The sequence below is a fragment of the Lithobates pipiens genome, unplaced genomic scaffold (genome assembly GCF_037356315.1).
Source record: "Lithobates pipiens isolate NorthernLeopardFrog02 unplaced genomic scaffold, aLitPip1_a1.2 Scaffold_13, whole genome shotgun sequence".
NCBI classification, from domain to species: Eukaryota; Metazoa; Chordata; class Amphibia; order Anura; family Ranidae; genus Lithobates; species Lithobates pipiens.
Window position 1 is genome coordinate 333,821,132 of NW_027507718.1, and position 17,767 is coordinate 333,838,898.

The 17,767-nt window shown below is 42.4% G+C and overlaps 1 protein-coding gene across 5 annotated transcripts in view; it reads right to left on the reverse strand.

Moving 5' to 3' along the window:
* The window catches only part of TTC29 (tetratricopeptide repeat domain 29), a 449,656-nt gene that overhangs the window by 285,581 nt on the left and 146,308 nt on the right, over window positions 1-17,767 (reverse strand). For all 5 annotated transcript variants that reach the window (XM_077476999.1, XM_077476996.1, XM_077476995.1 and 2 more), the window contains exon 5: window positions 16,442-16,624. In XM_077476999.1, coding sequence (XP_077333125.1) covers window positions 16,442-16,624 — 183 coding nt within the window. The remainder of the gene's footprint in view (window positions 1-16,441; window positions 16,625-17,767) is intronic.

Genomic DNA, 17,767 nt, shown 5'->3' on the forward strand with positions numbered 1-17,767 from the left:
AGATAAATACAGCATATTTAGATGAAATACTGCATGCAGTATTTTAGTAGCATTTTTTTGTGAATTGCGAAAAAAAATGAAAACGTCATAAGCTATTTTACCACAAATTTTAAAGAAGGAAATACCGCGTTGTGAATGGAGCCCAATGCAATGTGTTATAAACGTGAATAATTAGCTCTTTGGGTAAACTGAACTTTTTTATGGACTCCACTTTAGAAAAGTCATCCAGCAGAGGACGCATAGGTAAGTATATGCACCACCCTGCTCTTCTTTTGGATGATGATACATTCAAGTAATATGCTGTTAAATAGCTCCATTACTTCAACTTGTTGTATCTAAACACAGCACATCTAAAAACACTAACAGGCTGTAAATATCGGATGCCAAAGCCATGTGATAAAAATCGAATTCGGTTTTTTGCTTTTTTTTTATGAATTTACTTTAATAATATATTGTGATTTGTATGCAATATGTACAACACACATTTCTGTATTTACCACAGATTTGATATCTGAATTTAGTGAATTGCCTCTTTATTTATATCATGTGATTTTCTGTTTCACTTGCTTAACCACTTGCTCACTTAAACCCCCCCTCCAGACCAATTTTCAGCTTTCAGCGCTGGTGCACTTTGAATGACAATTGCGCGGTCATACAACACTGTACCCAAATTAAATTGTTAGATTTTTTTCCCCTAAATAGAGCTTTCTTTTGGTGGTATTTGATCACCTTTGCGATTTTTATTTTTTGTTAAAAAAATGTAAAAAGACAGAATTAAAAAAACAAAACATTTAGGTGTCAGTGCTTGGCACTGATGGGTGGCACTGATGGGCACTGATCGGTTACACTGATGGCAGCACTTCTCTGTGGCACTGATTGGCATTACTGGTGGGCATTCATAGGTGGCACTTGTGGGCATAGATAGGTGGCACTTGTGGGCACTTTCAGGTTCAAATTATGAGGCATATTTGCCTCTTCCGTTTCGGGACCGTTGCCCCTTTAAGCTGAGCCAGTGATCGTTTTTTTTTTCTCCTGTCAGCGTAAGGAGAAAAAAAAAGCTTTTTCTTTTGATCATGTGATCAGCTGTCATTGGCTGACAGCTGATCACATGGTAAGGGGCCAGGACCGGCCCCTTACTCAGATCGGTGATCACCCGAGTCTCAGTGATCACAGCAGGGTGCGTGCAGGGAGCGTGCAAAGGGGAGGCCATCATATGACGACCTCCTCGGGAATTCACATCCACGCTGTGGCCCTCATTCGACAATAGCGCGGATGTCAGATGGTTAAAAAAGATGGCTGCTGGCTGCCATGTCAGTTGTCACTCCCATCCTGGACCACACAGCCAGCCAGCTAAGCAACGCCGTCTTCTGCAGCTCCAAGGGCAGCAGCCATCAGTAATTTTGTGACTAGCTGAATTTTCTGTACGCAGTGACAATTTATGGAAATTACGTGGCTGGGGGCCCTGAGGGTGGGATGTTCGGGGGTGAGAGACAGGCACAGTTACATACAGAAATTAGTCATTAATGGCAGGCCTTACTAGATATCCTTTCATGCATTTTTAAGCCATATACCCTGGGCCTGGCTGTCCCTGTCAATAGGTGTCAGCATAACTTGCAGCATTTTAAAACAGATAAAAGATGAGAAATTTGCGTGTATAGTGAAATACCCTTCATAGTTTTTTTTTAATGTTTAATGTTCAACATTTCATATTCTTGATATGTATATGTTGGACCATGTACTTGTATGAAAAATATCCAGTTCTCTCTTTTTATTGTGTCCTTTGTGTGAAATACCTGGTGATCCTGCCAGTCCATGTGCTTTCCTATTAAAAACTAACCACATTAGGCATGAGAGCCCAGCCTGGGCAGTTTTATCGTTGTGCTGGGAACTGAGCCTCTTTCAGTGATTAGACTTGTGCTGAATCCCCCCACAGCCATTCACTGGGAAGATCAGTGTGCTGCTGCTGTTCCGCCATCATTTCTGTAAGCGCATTATGCAGCTGGGAACAGAGGTCATGTGATGTGAGAAACTGAAGCGCCATGTAGTGCAGCAATAGGCAGTTTATTAAAATGTTACAACAACTCACAAAGTAAGTATCTGGTCAAATTCATATCTGCAGTGTCCCCGTCCCACCAATGATATCAAACCTTGATATCAAACTGGTGTAAGTGCTCACAGGGCTGGAGCAGTTGTCTGGCGGTCTGCTGCCAAGCTGACATCACTTCTGTCTTATATGGCATTTTGAAGGCATGGCCTCGCCTTCTTTATCAGAAGGCGAGGCTGTGCCTTCAAAACACATTCAGATTGGCAGGCAGCGTGTGGGTGGCTCCCCAGTTCGACAGCCTTAGACCACTCCCACCCAGAGACACACAGTCAATGTCTCCACGAGGCTTTACGGTGGCCCTCCTGTGCTCCTGTGACACTGCACGTGGAAGCTCCCACCCGCTCTAGCACTCTGCAAGTGCTCCAACATTTTTGACAAGCTGATAAAGAAGGTGAGGTCGTGCCTTCTAAACACGTTCTGATTGGCCAGACAGCACGTGGGTGGCTCCCCAGTTTGACAGCCCTGAACCACTCCCACCCAGAGACACACAGCTGGCGTCTCCATGAGGCTTATCGAGGCTCCAGCTGTGGTTAACACACGGCGCTCGTAGATCCCTCAATAGTGACTTTCCCGTGGTCCTCCTGTGCTCCTGTGCCACTGCACGTGGAAGCTCCCACCCACTCTAGCACTCTGCAAGTGCTCCAACATTTTTCACGCAAGTTTTTAGTGTTGTTTTATATAGTGAATAAACTCCTAAGCTGTTTAAAGGATTGGCTTGACGCTGTAAAATTTGGTACAGTAATGTAATCTGTAAGATTAGTGTACTGTATGTGTTATGTTTTGTGTAGTTTTTGAATTTGCCGCTGGGCTCCACCCCATGCGTTGCGACGCCCACAGGGAACGGAGCCCGGCACACAGAGCATCGGGTGGACACAGCCAGTAGACACAGCGAGGGGGGCATTGCAGAATCCTGGGGACAAGGTATATAACTTGGACCAGGATTCTGCAATGCAATGCAATTCCGAGTGTGGCTCGGGATTACCGCCAGGGAGTTTAATACTATAAACTGCTAATTTCTACCTTCTTCAGACATCCCGTCAATCATCTATTGAGTTGCTACAGACAATCTTTGGTGCAATTCAGTACATGAAATTTTTTTATGTACAAATTGGTGTGGAACCTCTCCCCCAACACACTGATCACAATAGCTCAATTGAGCAGAATTATGGAACTTGCAGCATTTGTTAAAAGTAACAGGAATGAAGAGGTCAGGTTTTCCATTTGTACTTTTGGCCAAAGAGTTAATTTCAAAGCCAAGAGTTTCTTATTCTGACTAATTTTAAAGTATCTCCAGGCCATCTGGATTCTTTTTTTTTTTCTTTTTTCAGCTCAAAGCTGTAGCTGACATCTAAGAAGGAAGTAGATGATTCTGTACCAGATGTACCTGAGAAAAGCACAAATTATAATGTAATTGAAAAATACTAAGAGCATCATAAAACATTTAAAAAAGACCGGAAACCTTTCATAAATAAGTAACAAAAAGTGCAGGAAGGAGAACATTGATATTCCTCTGAAAAAAAGATGCCCATGGTTGGCAAACTATGCAAACAAAAGAAGATACCATCTGATCTATAATGTACAGTACATTAGCATTAGCATACTTCTATGTTCCGAGGAACATAGGCAGTTGTCATTATATAAACAAAGGAAACTGTAGATGTAGACTGATTCATTACTCAAAATATATTTAAAGGTAAAGTTTAATCTGTGAATATTTTTCTGGTTACCCCCCAATCAGCACCCCAATGTTTAAATAAAACCTTTCAGTTTTCATCCCATTTTATTTTCGACTCAGTGACATCATTTCTGGGTCTCTGTGCGTCTCTATGAACTACAGAGCGATTGATGTAAAGGTAAATTGGAAGAAAAACAGCCTGCAAAAGAGAGCCACTTCCCATGCCTCTGATTTTTCTCTCTCTTGGACAGCTACACTGGTGAAAAAATCTTCAGTATCCATCAGTGGTGGCTGGTTATTTTTTCTTTTGGGGGGCAGCAAACAATGACCCACGGGGTCATTGCAATTCAAAATAGCAAAATACTCCACAAACGTCATGTATGTCAGACAGCTATTTTGTATCGCAAATACATTTGATTTTATCTGATGTTACTCTATATATGTCTTTTTTGGCACCGTTTGCCATTTATCTGTATGATGTCTCAATAAAATTATAATATTTGTACTTTTTTATTCACCTGGTCTGTCCATTTACCAATCCATGAGGGGTTCACTGTGCCTTTGGCACTAGGTGTTTTCTTTTGCAATTTGAATAGTGGATTGGACAGATCCGCGTTTTATTTATACACACACACCAACCTTCTAGATTTGATCAATTTTTTATACCTGGTGTTATAGTTTGTCCCTAACCCTGTCACTGATACTTTTTCTCATTTATGTGTAAATGTGAAAAACTAAAATGTAAAAAATAATCTAAAAAAATGATTATTAAGCTGCATATTATCACTATATATTAACTGCATAGTGGTATCAAATTGAAACCTTTTTATGATAGTGGCCATTTAAATAAATTTTTGTTGGGATAATAAGATTTCTGTACTTAACGTAAAATCTTTTCTTAAGTCTTTTGAGGGACACAGAATAGTAGTACCTTTTGGATATGTGAGTTATACTGCTGCCTACAGGAGGTTTGGTTAATGGCAAAACAAAAAACATTGGGCCACCTAACACTGCCAACCGTCATCATGCTTGTATTCCTCAATGGACTTCAAGAAATAAAAATGACATTAAGTACAAAAACATTATTTTCTTTATCATTCATAGAGAGACTTTAGCAAATCTTGGGCATGTAAGGAGTCCAAAAGCAGTTCAACTAAAGAGTGAGCAAAAGCTCCTAAGAAAACCAACAGAGATTTTGAGGATGCCCTCAGATGAAGTCGGAAGTGATGAAACGCGTCAGGACGCAACCATACCGGACGTGACGAGTGCGCTTCAATCCCTGCGTTCCAGCGAGCTGAGGAAGGCGGAAGTGAAGCTTCTGCTTTTTGTAGCAAAGCGATCGTTTCTCCTTGGGCGCAACAGAACCAGTAGGATAAGGCACAGTACTTTTTAATGCTTGAACATTTTTCTATTTGGTACGCATTTATATGTTGGGTTTCTATAATAAATAGTGTTAAACAGTATTACACTATGTTTGGACATTTCTGTTCTTTTATATGATAAAACCGAATTCCAATAAGGGAGACATCTAGTGGCCAAAGAAGAATGGTGTAATGGCATTGTGAAGGCTTATGATTTCAGGTGTTCGGTGAGTGCATCAACAAAGGGGGATCGTTTGTGAACCACAAGTGGTGTACCACATGGTGGAAGCTGTACCTAAATCACAATAGGAACTGATAGAACAAGCACCATTTTTTCTGGACACTGAATAGAACTTTGATCAACTCACTTTTTGGGAAAAGTGTGCATGCGCTGCTATATGTGAAAAGTGGACTTTTTATTTAAGTTACATTTTTTATATATGCTTATGTTTCTGTGGTTTTAAAAGCAGCAGCTTTAAAGTGTGTTTTTTATGTAAGTGGGGCACCACTTATGTACTATATTTAAGTTTGCATATTGGCATCCAAGAGCGCGGAGCAGTGTGCTATTTGGGCCGGCTTTTATAATTTTTAGCATATTTTTTAATAGAGATTTTTTTTAGATTGAATCCCTGAATGATGACTTAATGGAGAAAGGACATTGCCAAGGATGACACCAAGGATCAACCTGGTAATCCAGGGAAGGGAAATTAGGACAAAGTCAAATAAACAGAGACATAGAAAAAGCATTCTTAACCCTTGACTTCAGGGAGAGGAAGTTTTATAACATAAAAGATGTTCCCAGATAGAAAAGTAATCTAAAAAATGATAGTTATAGATAACAGTGTTACCTGAACACTACATTAAAATGACCAAAGGGCAAAAAAAACTAAAAACTGTTTCATGAATGTGATAGTCAAAATAAAACCTACCTGACTACTGAATATAAAATATAGGATTCTTGTAATCATTACATTTGGCTTGTTAGGGGCAGAATTCACTGCAAAGGAGTCAGGGTTAGGAATTCTCTTATGCCGCGTACACATGATCAGACTATCCAGCAGACTTAGTCTGGCAGACAAACCACCGGAAAGTCCGCCGGACTTTCCGAACAAGCGGACCTGCCCACACACAACTGGACTTTTGGCAGGAGTCCGCCATACTTTTGAAATGAACGGACTTGCCCATACACGGAGGAAAGTCCATTCATTTTGAACGCGGCTCCAGGTAGCTGGGACTAGCGAAGGAAGTCAATGTCGCCGCCGAAGGCGGCGAGATTGACACGTCGCTGGCCCCTCACCTGGTATGGACGTAAAGGGGAAGCCCTGCGCTGAAAAAACAGTGTGGGGGTCTCCCCCTAGGTACATATCAGACCCTTATCCGAGCATGCTACCCAGCTGGTCAGGAAAGGGGGTGGGGACGAGCGAGTGCCCCCCCTCCTGAGCCATACCAGGCCACGTGTCCTCAACATGGGGGGGTGCTTTCAGGAAAGGGGGGCCATTCGGCCCCCCACCCCAAAGCACCTTGTCCCCATGTTGATGAAGACAAGGGCCTCTTCCCGTCAACCCTGGCCGTTGGTTGTCGGGGTCTGCGGGCGGGGGGCTTATCGGAATCCGGAAGCCCCCTTTAATAAGGGGGCCCCAGATACCGGCCCCCCCAATGGATGCTTGGACTGTGACATCATAATGGGTGGGGACATCACCCGGTGACCCTGCCCATTGTCCCTATATAAGTCGCTGCGCAACACGTCCCTGTCATTATGGCCAGAGACAGCGTTGAGTCAACATCTCAAGGAAGAAGAACAGAAGAAGAGAAGGCGGCGAAGACAGCGGCGACAGAAGACTGGGCCACCGCCAGTAAAAGAGTGGGAAGAAGGAGCGGAGGCCTGGCAAGAAGAACCGAAGAGGGGGATAAGACCCCCAAAGCTGGAAGAAGAGGCGGCGACAGGAGACCAGGCCACCGCTAGTAAAAGAGCTAAAGGAAGAAAGCGGAGGCACGGCAAGAAGAACCGAAGAGGGGGACAAGACCCCCGGAGTCAGAAGAAGACCCCCAGGCGGTGACGAAGATGAAAGCCGGGCTCCTCCACTAGTAAAAGAGCTAGCAGAAGATAGTGGAGCACTCCAGCGAGAAGACCCCCAAGACAGAAGAAGACCCCCGGAGCTGTGCAATAAATTATTTTAAACCCTTGTGTTGTGTTTTTTTTACATTTTTTTTTCACCAGGTGAATGGGTAGGGGTACATTGTACCCCATACTCATTCACATAGGGTGGGGGGCCAGTATCTGGGGGCGCCCTTATTAAGGGGGCTCCCGGATTCCGATAAGCCCCCCGCCCACAGACCCCGACAACCAACGACCAGGGTTGTCGGGAAGAGGCCCTTGTCCTCATCAACATGGGGACAAGGTGCATTGGGGTGGGGGGGGGCCGCTGATAGAGACTGTTGTCTGCTGACTTTCCAGGGAGGTACAAGGAATATTATAAATGTATGCTTCTTCGGGAAGAGGAAAGAAGCACCATCAGATGAAGAGCTCTTTTCAAGTGAGAAAATATCTGATTTAGGAATATGAAACTAAGATAAAGGAAAAGTTTCCACAGCGAGCAGAACGCAATTTTCATGGAAAGTGGCTATAGATGGTTAGAAAGCCAGCCAATTCAGCAGGGAGTGGCTGAATCTTGAACCATGTGTCAGGATATCTGAAATATCAGGATGTAAAAGAATCCAATTAATTCTGGTGGAAAAAAGTACAACAGGCTGCAATAATGCCAGAGGCAAATATTAAGTAAGTCAAGTAGAGTTGCTTAAAGGCTAAAGTGATACTAAAGTCTTGTTTTCTTTTTCTTTAAAAATAACAAACATGTTATCCTTACCTGCTCTGTGAAATGGTTTTGCACAGAGAAGCGCGGATCCTTCTCTTCACAGATCCCTCACTGGTGCGCTTGGTTCCTCCCTCCTGTTGAGTGCCCCTGCAGCAAGCAGCTTGCTATGGGGGCACCCGAGCCAAGCTGCATCTCCGTGTGTCCATTTAGACACGAAGCTGTAGTTCGGCCCCACTCCCTCTCTATCCTGATTGGCTAACTGCCTTTGATTGACAGCAGCATGACCCAATGTTGCCGCTGCTGTGTCTCAGCCAATCAGGAGGGTGAGTCCAGGACGGCCGAGGCACTTGTGTACAGCCCTGGATAGAATTGGGCTCAGGTGAGTATTGGGGCTGGGGGGCTGAGGGGGACTGCTACACGCAGAAGGTTTTTTTATCTTAATGCACAGAATGCATTTGGATAAAAAAAAAACTTCTGCCTTTACAACCACTTAAGTTTACCTTCTGAAAAAAGAATTAAATGCACATGCTTTTGCAGGTAAGAAAAAAGGGCATTTATGATTTTTTTCTTAGGAGCCTGCAAAGCATTGCACCCGCGATCAGCAGATCGTGGTTGCAATGTCATGCTCCTGTAAACACTGCCCAGAGCTCTCTGCTTGTACTTCTGTCAAATAGTTCCTCAGCAGTAGGCAGTGTGAATGAACTACAGGTGTGCTCATCACCACACCTACAGTTCATTCAAACTACAAATCCATCTGCCGTGGTGGGGGATGTGACTTGTGTTTTTTTCATTCACAGATTCCTGTGAATGAATGACACGGCTGGGTAGAGGGTAGAGTCCTGCATAGTGGCACCAATAGTGGCACCAATTTTAAAATGTAACAGTGGTGTGGGGAAAAAAGCCCTCCGCCCGCTGTTGCTGTAAGTATAAGGCAGGGATGGGGGGTGAGTGGGGGTGCTGCCTAGTAACATTTTACATCTTACATCCTAAATACGGGTGTATTGTAACATGTAATGTGTTACTGAAGGTGAACTCATCCTTTAAATATGGAGCTATAGGGGAATCTGACCATCAAATTCTCTAGGATATAATACATAATAAGTTACCTGAGCAAAATAGACAGTCTTCCACACTGAAAAGTCAAGGTGTACCTTTATGCAGAACTGAGCAGGTGAAGCCAAAGATTTATGGCCTTCAGATCTTCGGCTTGAATGAGGGATAACTTTGAATGTATACAGGGTTCACTTTAGAAGCAGGGGAAGAATGGGCTTGTTCTTCCTTATCTACAGACCTTCTGAGCTGAAAAGGTTATTTCAGACACAAAGCCAAAGCCCCCTACACATGTGAACAGATATTAGGCCCATATGAAAGACATGACTATTTACTTGTAGGAGGCCATGGCAGCTAAAATGCTAAGCTTTAGACATTTGTTCCAAAAGCTCTAGGTTATGATAGTTAAACCTCTTCAGGGGGTTAATCCACTCTAACATGGATGTGACACCACCAGTAACATAATCTAACATATTCTGCTGTGCCACCAATAAGGGTCAGGCAGGTTTACCAGTTAACTCAAACTGACACCTTAGAACAGAATCCAAGTGAAAGTCTCTAAAACCCTTAATGGTAAGAAAGTTATTAACCTGTTTGGTGTTATGTTGGCAGAGACCACTTGTCAATAAATTCCCTTGCAAAGGAAAAAAGCTCTTATACATTGTCAGGAGCAAACCAGTACTCCACAGTTTTTAATTTCTCCAGTCATGTCGTCAAGAAGGACGGTTTCACAAATGCAATACAATGGGAAGGGCCTAGTAGCCACAGCTCTATAGGACGCAATGCATGTAACAACAGGCTGATCCCCCAAATGAAGGGCTAGATGCACTGCATCAATCAGAGGATCAATAATTTTTGCAATGACAAATTATATGGGACTGGCTGAAAAATAGGCTCTTAAGCAAAAGTCTGCGAAGGCTCTGAGTGTGAATCAGAGACAGTAATAGGAACCTGTGCCACTGCTCTGGACCTGGAGAGTACCCTGTGGCTAACTAAAACAGTACAGTAGGTCTCAAAAGTAGCAAAAGGCAGAGAGCCTAGTGCCCGAATGTCACATTCCAGGCTAGCCCATGTATGGGCTCCAAAGCTGTTGCTGAGCATAGACCAGTTTGAATAGCGGCAGTAAAGAGACTAGCTCAAACAGTGGGTATGAGGTCTTGACTAAAGTTACTAAAGAAAAAATATCCACGGTGTAACAAATATCTTTATTGAAGAGAATAATTGCAGTAAAAATATAAGAGCTGAGGAAAAGGTGCCCAACTTCCTAGGACACCAGCAAAAGCTGAAGCATTATGGATTGAGGTGGGGCTACACGGGCATGGCTCAATTATTTTTGTTTGGACGGTGTCCAAACATCCCCAAGGGAAGCAGTATAACCCACATATCCAAGACTTACAGTGCTGAGTCCCTCAATGGATGAATATAAAATAGTTTTTAACTCTTTAGGGGATTACACTAGTCACTAGCAATGGGAGACTTGTATAGAAGATAATTTTAGAATATGATATTTTTGATTCCTAAGGAATCTGTTGAAACCCACCATGGGCAATGGCACATAAACGTTTCCCTTTTTTTTATTAGGGCCATTTATCCCCTTTTGCTTGCAAAGCATTTATTGCAGCAACAGTATCCTGGTATATTATAAAGATGGCCCTACACAGGTCAGCCTGGGCAGCAGGTCACCTTTGAAAAGGAACCTGCGATAAGAGAAAAATGGAGAATGCTATTGCTAACCTCAGGATCTGAAAAGATTAGTTGTCTTGCTGTTGTAATGATGCGGCTGCTTCAATACCCAGTGTCATTGACCTAGAACATGAAAATGTTCTGGATTCAGTGACTCAGGCCTCTTTCACAGCATGTTCCTGAAATTGCAGAAACAGGACCATCTGGCTTAGTCAGTTATTTACAATGATCTTGCAACAATGCAGACAGCCCTGTGTTTCCTTAGAATGCCCAGAATGTAATGCAAAGTGAGTTGCATAGATGCAGTCTGTGTTAACACAAGCTGTGGACTTTGGGAGTGCTAGACACAACCCAAAAAGTAATTGGAGTACACAGTGTGCTACATATGCCCTGTCCCTCTGCCCCACTGCCCCCCCCCCCCCCCCCGCATTCTCAGGAAATTTCCAGATGTTAAAATTACAGCAAAGAGTTGGTGTGTAAATACAGCAGCTGATGTGAAAAAAAAACATGGGCTTCTGACACAGTGAGGATAAAACTGTTTAAAAGTGAGATATAAAGTAACATTGTTCATGTTTGCATTTTTTTTTGTTTAATACATCAGCTGATCAAGGTAAGGTTTGATTTGCATATGATGTCAGTTAACCTCCCTGGCGGTAGGATTATGTCAGATTTTTGATGCTGAAAGCGGTACAATTATTTTGCTTAGAAATTTGCCATTTTATATTGTAGGACTGTAATTCTTAGGAATAACCTACTTAAATCTGTCCAAACCAGTTGTTAAAATTACAGCAAAGAGTTGGTGTGTAAATACAGCAGCTGATGTGAAAAAAAAACATGGGCTTCTGACACAGTGAGGATAAAACTGTTTAAAAGTGAGATATAAAGTAACATTGTTCATGTTTGCATTTTTTTTTGTTTAATACATCAGCTGATCAAGGTAAGGTTTGATTTGCATATGATGTCAGTTAACCTCCCTGGCGGTAGGATTATGTCAGATTTTTGATGCTGAAAGCGGTACAATTATTTTGCTTAGAAATTTGCCATTTTATATTGTAGGACTGTAATTCTTAGGAATAACCTACTTAAATCTGTCCAAACCAGTCTAGTAGACATCCCGAGTATGATAAGTTTTAAACACAAAATCATAAATTATAATATAATAAATAACTATAAATAATAACAAATAATAATATAATAATACATTTTATTAAAAACATTTTAGGCAATAATATAATCAAATCAAAGACACTGAATTTTTTTTGGGCCAAACAAGGGTGCAATATTGCTAGTCATATTGCTTCAGTAAACAAATGGTAAATTTTGAAACATGGGGCTGCACAAAGTCCGACGTCACAATCAGGACAATAGAACCTGGTTTCCTGTCGGATTTTTCTTCCAGTGTCATCACGCTTTGAGCAACAAACTACGCACATCCTTGTGGGTGCTGACTTTTTTTTCAGTTGGTGGGATGTGGTCCATGAAGGCGGACCTGAATGGATGCTCCATAGAGGTCTATGGAGCATCAGATGTCAGCAGTGACATGTCCGCTGACATCCGACCTGCTCCGATCCAAAAAAAGTATGACGGCGGAAAAACCTACTTTTCCATCCGTCATCGGATCGGATGACTACGGACACTGCAGTCCGTCGTTATCCGATCTCCCATAGGGGGAGAGTGGCACTCTGACAGGTCCATCCCTGTGCAGTGTGCAGAGACAGACCTGTCATCTTCCTGCAAGCGGATATCCACGGGGCGTATCATCACTGATCCGCCCCGTGTGAAAGGACCCTAATACTTTTTTTGTTGTTTTCTCATGGCTGGATAACATGTCATTGCCTAGGCCGCTCTGTCAATACCTTCCATGGTGTTGTTGTAGTCTATCACTACTTGTGGTTTCATGATGTCTTTCCCACCTTTTGTATGTACCGCGACAGTGGAAGTGTTATGGATTGTACTCATTAGGCACACATCTTTTTTTTGCCATCATTTTGCCTTTCTGCCAGGCAACCATTTCTCCTGTCTTGAGCTTCTTATTTCCAAAGGTTGGTGGCATATCACGCTGGTTAGCCCTAATGGTTCCATAGGTATCCATTTGTTCTGTAGAAGGAACTCTTATGCCCTGTACACATGGTCGGACATTCTGACCACAAAATCCGTCGGATTTTTTCAGACGGATTTTTGCCGAAACTTGTGAAAAGGTACGATCGGATTTTGTTGTCGGAAATTTTTTGATCCAGCTTTCAAACTTTATCCGTCTGAATTTCCAATGGAAAAAGTCCAATAGAGCCCACACATGATCGGATTTTACAACAACATAATCCGAATGGACCATTTCCGTTGGAATTTCAAACCGTGTGTACAGGGCATTAGAGTTCAGGAGATGTGTAAAAAATGTCTATAGTTACACAAAAGTCCTGATTTAGCAATGGCTCAATCAATGAAAGAACTGCAGATGTTGCCATTCCTTAATGACTGTATTTTTGGTTGAATTTGGTTCCTTTCCCAGTATATAGGACAGAATTCTAAATGTAACCAGTGCTTGATTCACATAGCATGAATCATTTTATGCCAAATCATGCTCTCTTTAACGCTATATATTGTATCCAGCTGAGCCTTCCCTTGTAGGCCATTAGACTTTCGTCTATGCTGATGTCTCTATCTGGCACATAGCTCTGTTGGAAGTTTTTCATAATCATCTGATATACCTCCCAAATCTTCTTAAGTTTGGGTGCTGGATGAGTAGTTTTGTGCAAATACTTCATTATCAGGGAAAATTTGTACTCCTACATGACCGTTCCAAAGAATGGAGTGGCTAGTAATTTATTGGTTGCCCAATACCACTTCTGCAGGGGTTTCCCCACCACTCCCTGAAGAATTATTAGGCCCAGAAATTTCCAAAGGTTGTCTTTGGTCACTGGTTCCAACTTTCTGCTCCTTGAAAACATCCGATGTGTAGCAGCTTGTTGCTCCTGGTACCGGTTTGTCTCCGTAACCTTTTTTTTTCAATAACCTCATAAAAACCAACCTCAAAAATAGTTGGAGGTATGCCAAGGGTTTGTTATCTTCAACATCCACTTGGGGCACTGCGTGATCTGTACCGCAGTCAATAGAGCACCAAGTCTGCACATCACTGAGGTCAGTCGCAGGATCGTCACAGAAATCACTTTCTGTGTCTGATGACGTACTTCCCCACGAATCAATATGACTCAATTCTGCAAGTGATTCTGTATCGCTATTGCTGTTTTCCAGCACGTCATAAGCTGCTTTTGAGGTAGAGGCACGCTTTTTTATGCCATGGTCATTCTCCAGTTTCCCAGCAGAAAGTTCAGTAAAACTGCAGGCAAGGGCACTGGACAAAGCACTGGGGGGTAAACTGAGGTCAATTTATTTTATACAGTAATGTAATCCAATAAGATTATAATGTATAGTGTGTGTTGTGTTTTACACTTTTTGAATCTGCCGCCGGTTCCACCCCCTGCATCGCGACACTCGCAGGGAAGGGAAGCTGGTAGTGAAATCTCACCCCGAGTCACACTCGGGAATACCGCCAAGGAGGTTAAAGCAACTTGACAATTAAAAAAAAAAGAAAAAGGAAATACAATTTGTTTCCTATTTAACTTGTTATAAACCTTTACTTTACCCAAATCAGCTCATATTAATTGCTTCTTTCCCTTCTCCCTATAGTTAATTATGTTCCTGATGATTTTTTGGTTTATTTCTATTTTTCCACCCATTCATATTTAAACTTTGTTGTTCTTATTTGTTTTGTTTGACCATTTATATTTATTTGTAAATACCTTTGCAATGCTTTTGCGCCAGATTCATTCATAGTGTCATTTTAAAGACACATTATAGAATACAATTCAAACTTTTTATACACAGAAACAATACATTTTTAAACTGTAATCAAAGTAGAATATGCATTTTTAGCTTTGTTAGGTATTTTGTCTATACGTAGATTTGCGGTGTGACTTGTGTGCTGAGAATCTTGAAGGGGGAACCCAGCGAAAATGTAAAAAAAAAGGCTTCCCTTGCCAAGACGATTCCAGACCCTTCTGTCTGGCATAGACATTAAGGGGAACCCCCACACCCAAAAAAATTGCGTGGGGTCCCCCAAGATCCATACCAGACCCTTATCTGAGCACGCAGCCCAGCAGGTCAGAAAGGGGGGGCTAGTGAGCACCCCCCTACTGAACCATACCAAGCCACATGCCAAGCCCTGCGCCCTCATCCCAAAGCACCTTCTCCCCATGTTGATAAGGACAAGGGCCCCTTCCCAACAACCCTGGCCGTTGGTTGTCGGGGTCTTCGGGCGGGGGGGTTCATCGGAATCTGGGAGCCCCCTTTAATAAGGATGCGCCCAGGACCCCAGCCCCCCCACCCTATGTGAATGAGTATGAGGTACATCGATATATTCACCTGGGGAGAAAAGTGTCAATAAAGAAACACACTGCACAAGTTTTTAAAGTGATTTATTAGGCAGCTCCGGGGGTTTTCTTCCTATTTCGGGTGTCTCTTCCGACTTCTCCGCTCTCTCCGATGTCTTCTGCCTGGATCCTCTGCTATCTTCTGCTCTTTTGCCCGCAGTTTTTCTAGCGGTTGCCCGGACTTCTCTGTTGTCTTCTTCCCACTTCTCTTGTTCCGGTTTTGACTCGACGTTCTCTCCCGCTGTAATGCCAAGTGAGCGGTGTGCAACGACTTATATAGGAATGGGGCGGGGTCACCAGGTGCTGTAATCTGGTGACCCCACCCCTTATGATGTCCCCGTCCCATCATACTCCATACTCATTCACATAGGGTGGGGGGCCGGGATCTGGGGACCCCCTTATTAAAGGGGCTCCCAGATTCCGATAAGCCCCCCGCCCGCAGACCCCGACAACTAACGGCCAGGGTTGTTGGGAAGAGGCCCTTGTCTTCATCAAGATGGGGAGAAGGTGCTTTGGGGTGGGGGGCGCAAGGCGCCCCTGCCCCAAAGCACTAACCACCCCATGTTGAGGGCATGTCCGTGGGCATGTAGCCTTAAAATGTGTTTTTGTTTTTGTCTGTATCCCTGTTGGAGATATTTCCCATCACTTCCAGTCCTGACAGTAAGTGAGGAGAAATCTATCCAACAGGGAGACAGATTGCCATTAAAACCTGACAAAAGCTTAAAGTGATTGTAAAGGCTCTTTTTTTTAGTTAAAAATAACAAACATGTTATACTTACCTGCTCTGTAAAGTGGTTTTGCAGAGACCAGCCTGGATCCTCTGGGTCCCTCTTCAGTGCTCCTGGCCCCTCCCTCCTGTTGTGTGCCCCCATAGCAAGCAGCTTGCTATGGGGGCACCTGAGTCAAGCTACAGCTCCCTGTGTCCGCTCAGGCACAGAGCCACGGCCCGACCCTGCCCCCTTTCTCTCCTCATTGGCTGACTGACTTTAATTGACAGCAGCGGGAGCCAATGGCGCCATGCTGCTGTCTCAGCCAATGAGGAGAGGAGTCCCAGGCAGCCGAAACAATCCTACAACATCGCTGGATCTAGATGGGGCTCAGGTAAGTATTAGGGGGGGTGATGCACACAGAAGGCATTTTATCTTCAAAATGTGAATGAATAGAATGCATTAAGATAAAAAACCTTCTGCCTTTACAATCTCTTTAAAATCCTTCCCACTCCCTCCAAAATTAATGTAAATGAAAGGTTTTGGCAAACTCTGAGCTCTGAAGTCTGCCAATTAATGATACTTTAGCAACATCCACTAGTGTCATTATAAATCTCTTACCGTGTTCTTCCCCCACCATGCCAAGATTTGCATGTGCTTCAGCCTCTTTTCTTCCACCATCAATGTGAATTTTTTTCGCTGTCTGAAAACAGCATTCAAAGAAGTGATTTGAAAGCCAGTGGCCATCGTTTCTGAAGTACTGTGCAAGTGCAAACTGATTTTTGTAGACTTCTTCATAGTGACCTGCAAAAGCAAAAAGTGTACAAATTACAATTTGCAGTTAAAAAGTATAATATAGTATATTAAAAATATGAAGAAAAGAATGATTCCTTTTAGCTACCACATAGCAAAATCAACACTATATTTCTATTTTCCAAAGCAAATTTGTTTAAAAAAGTGCTTTATCTAAGTGTATAATATTCTTCCATATATTTTACTTATGTATTATGTATTATGTTTAACCACTTGATCTTTGGTAGGTTTTACCCCCTTCGTGACCAGGGCATTTTTTGATATTCAGCACTGTGCTACTTTAACTGGTAATTGCTCGGTCATGCATCACTGTACAAAAATTGCATTTATATATATTTTTTCACACAAATAGAGCTTTATTTTGGTGGTATTTGATTTTATTTTTTAATTATATGAAAGAAAAGACAAACAATTAAAAAAAAATCCTATATATTAATTGGTTTGTGTGAAATTTATAGCATCTACAAACTATGATATATATTAGAATTTACACAACAATAGACACTAAACTTGCCATGGTGTTGATAAGTGACTGTGATGGTGTGGCGGAAAATCTGGCACTAACTGACATTAAAATAAAAGAAGGTAGCTGGGCTGACAGTGACACCCCTATTTTTAAATCAGAGGTAAATGATAAATAATTAAATAAATTGGTATACAAACAATCAGATGTGATATACCACCAATCAACAATTTGTACATGAATAAAAATGAATAAAAATTATATTGTGTGTGATAATAAAGATTCAAGCATTAGTCCAAATATTAAATAAATAAGTGAATGGGATGAATTCATGCAATCTTCCATCACCAATAAGTGTTGACCACCATAAAGAATGAATGCTTTCCAGAGGCAAGCATCAACCAGCTTGTAATCAACACCCCGATAGGGTCCCAAAGGCAGATCCCGCATGATAAATTAAAAAAACAGCAGGTTAGGAACACACACCCCCAATGGTTGACTGAGGAGACTGCCGATCTTAAGACAGTTGTCACTCAGAAAAAAAGGAAAAGGGACTTCCCATAGTGTCAACCTGGTAAACTGCTTTAATAAATAAGGATAAAAACACTTACAAAACACAGCAAGAAAACAGCATATATGCCGTTCGCTCAGGATCCCAATGTGATCGCGTC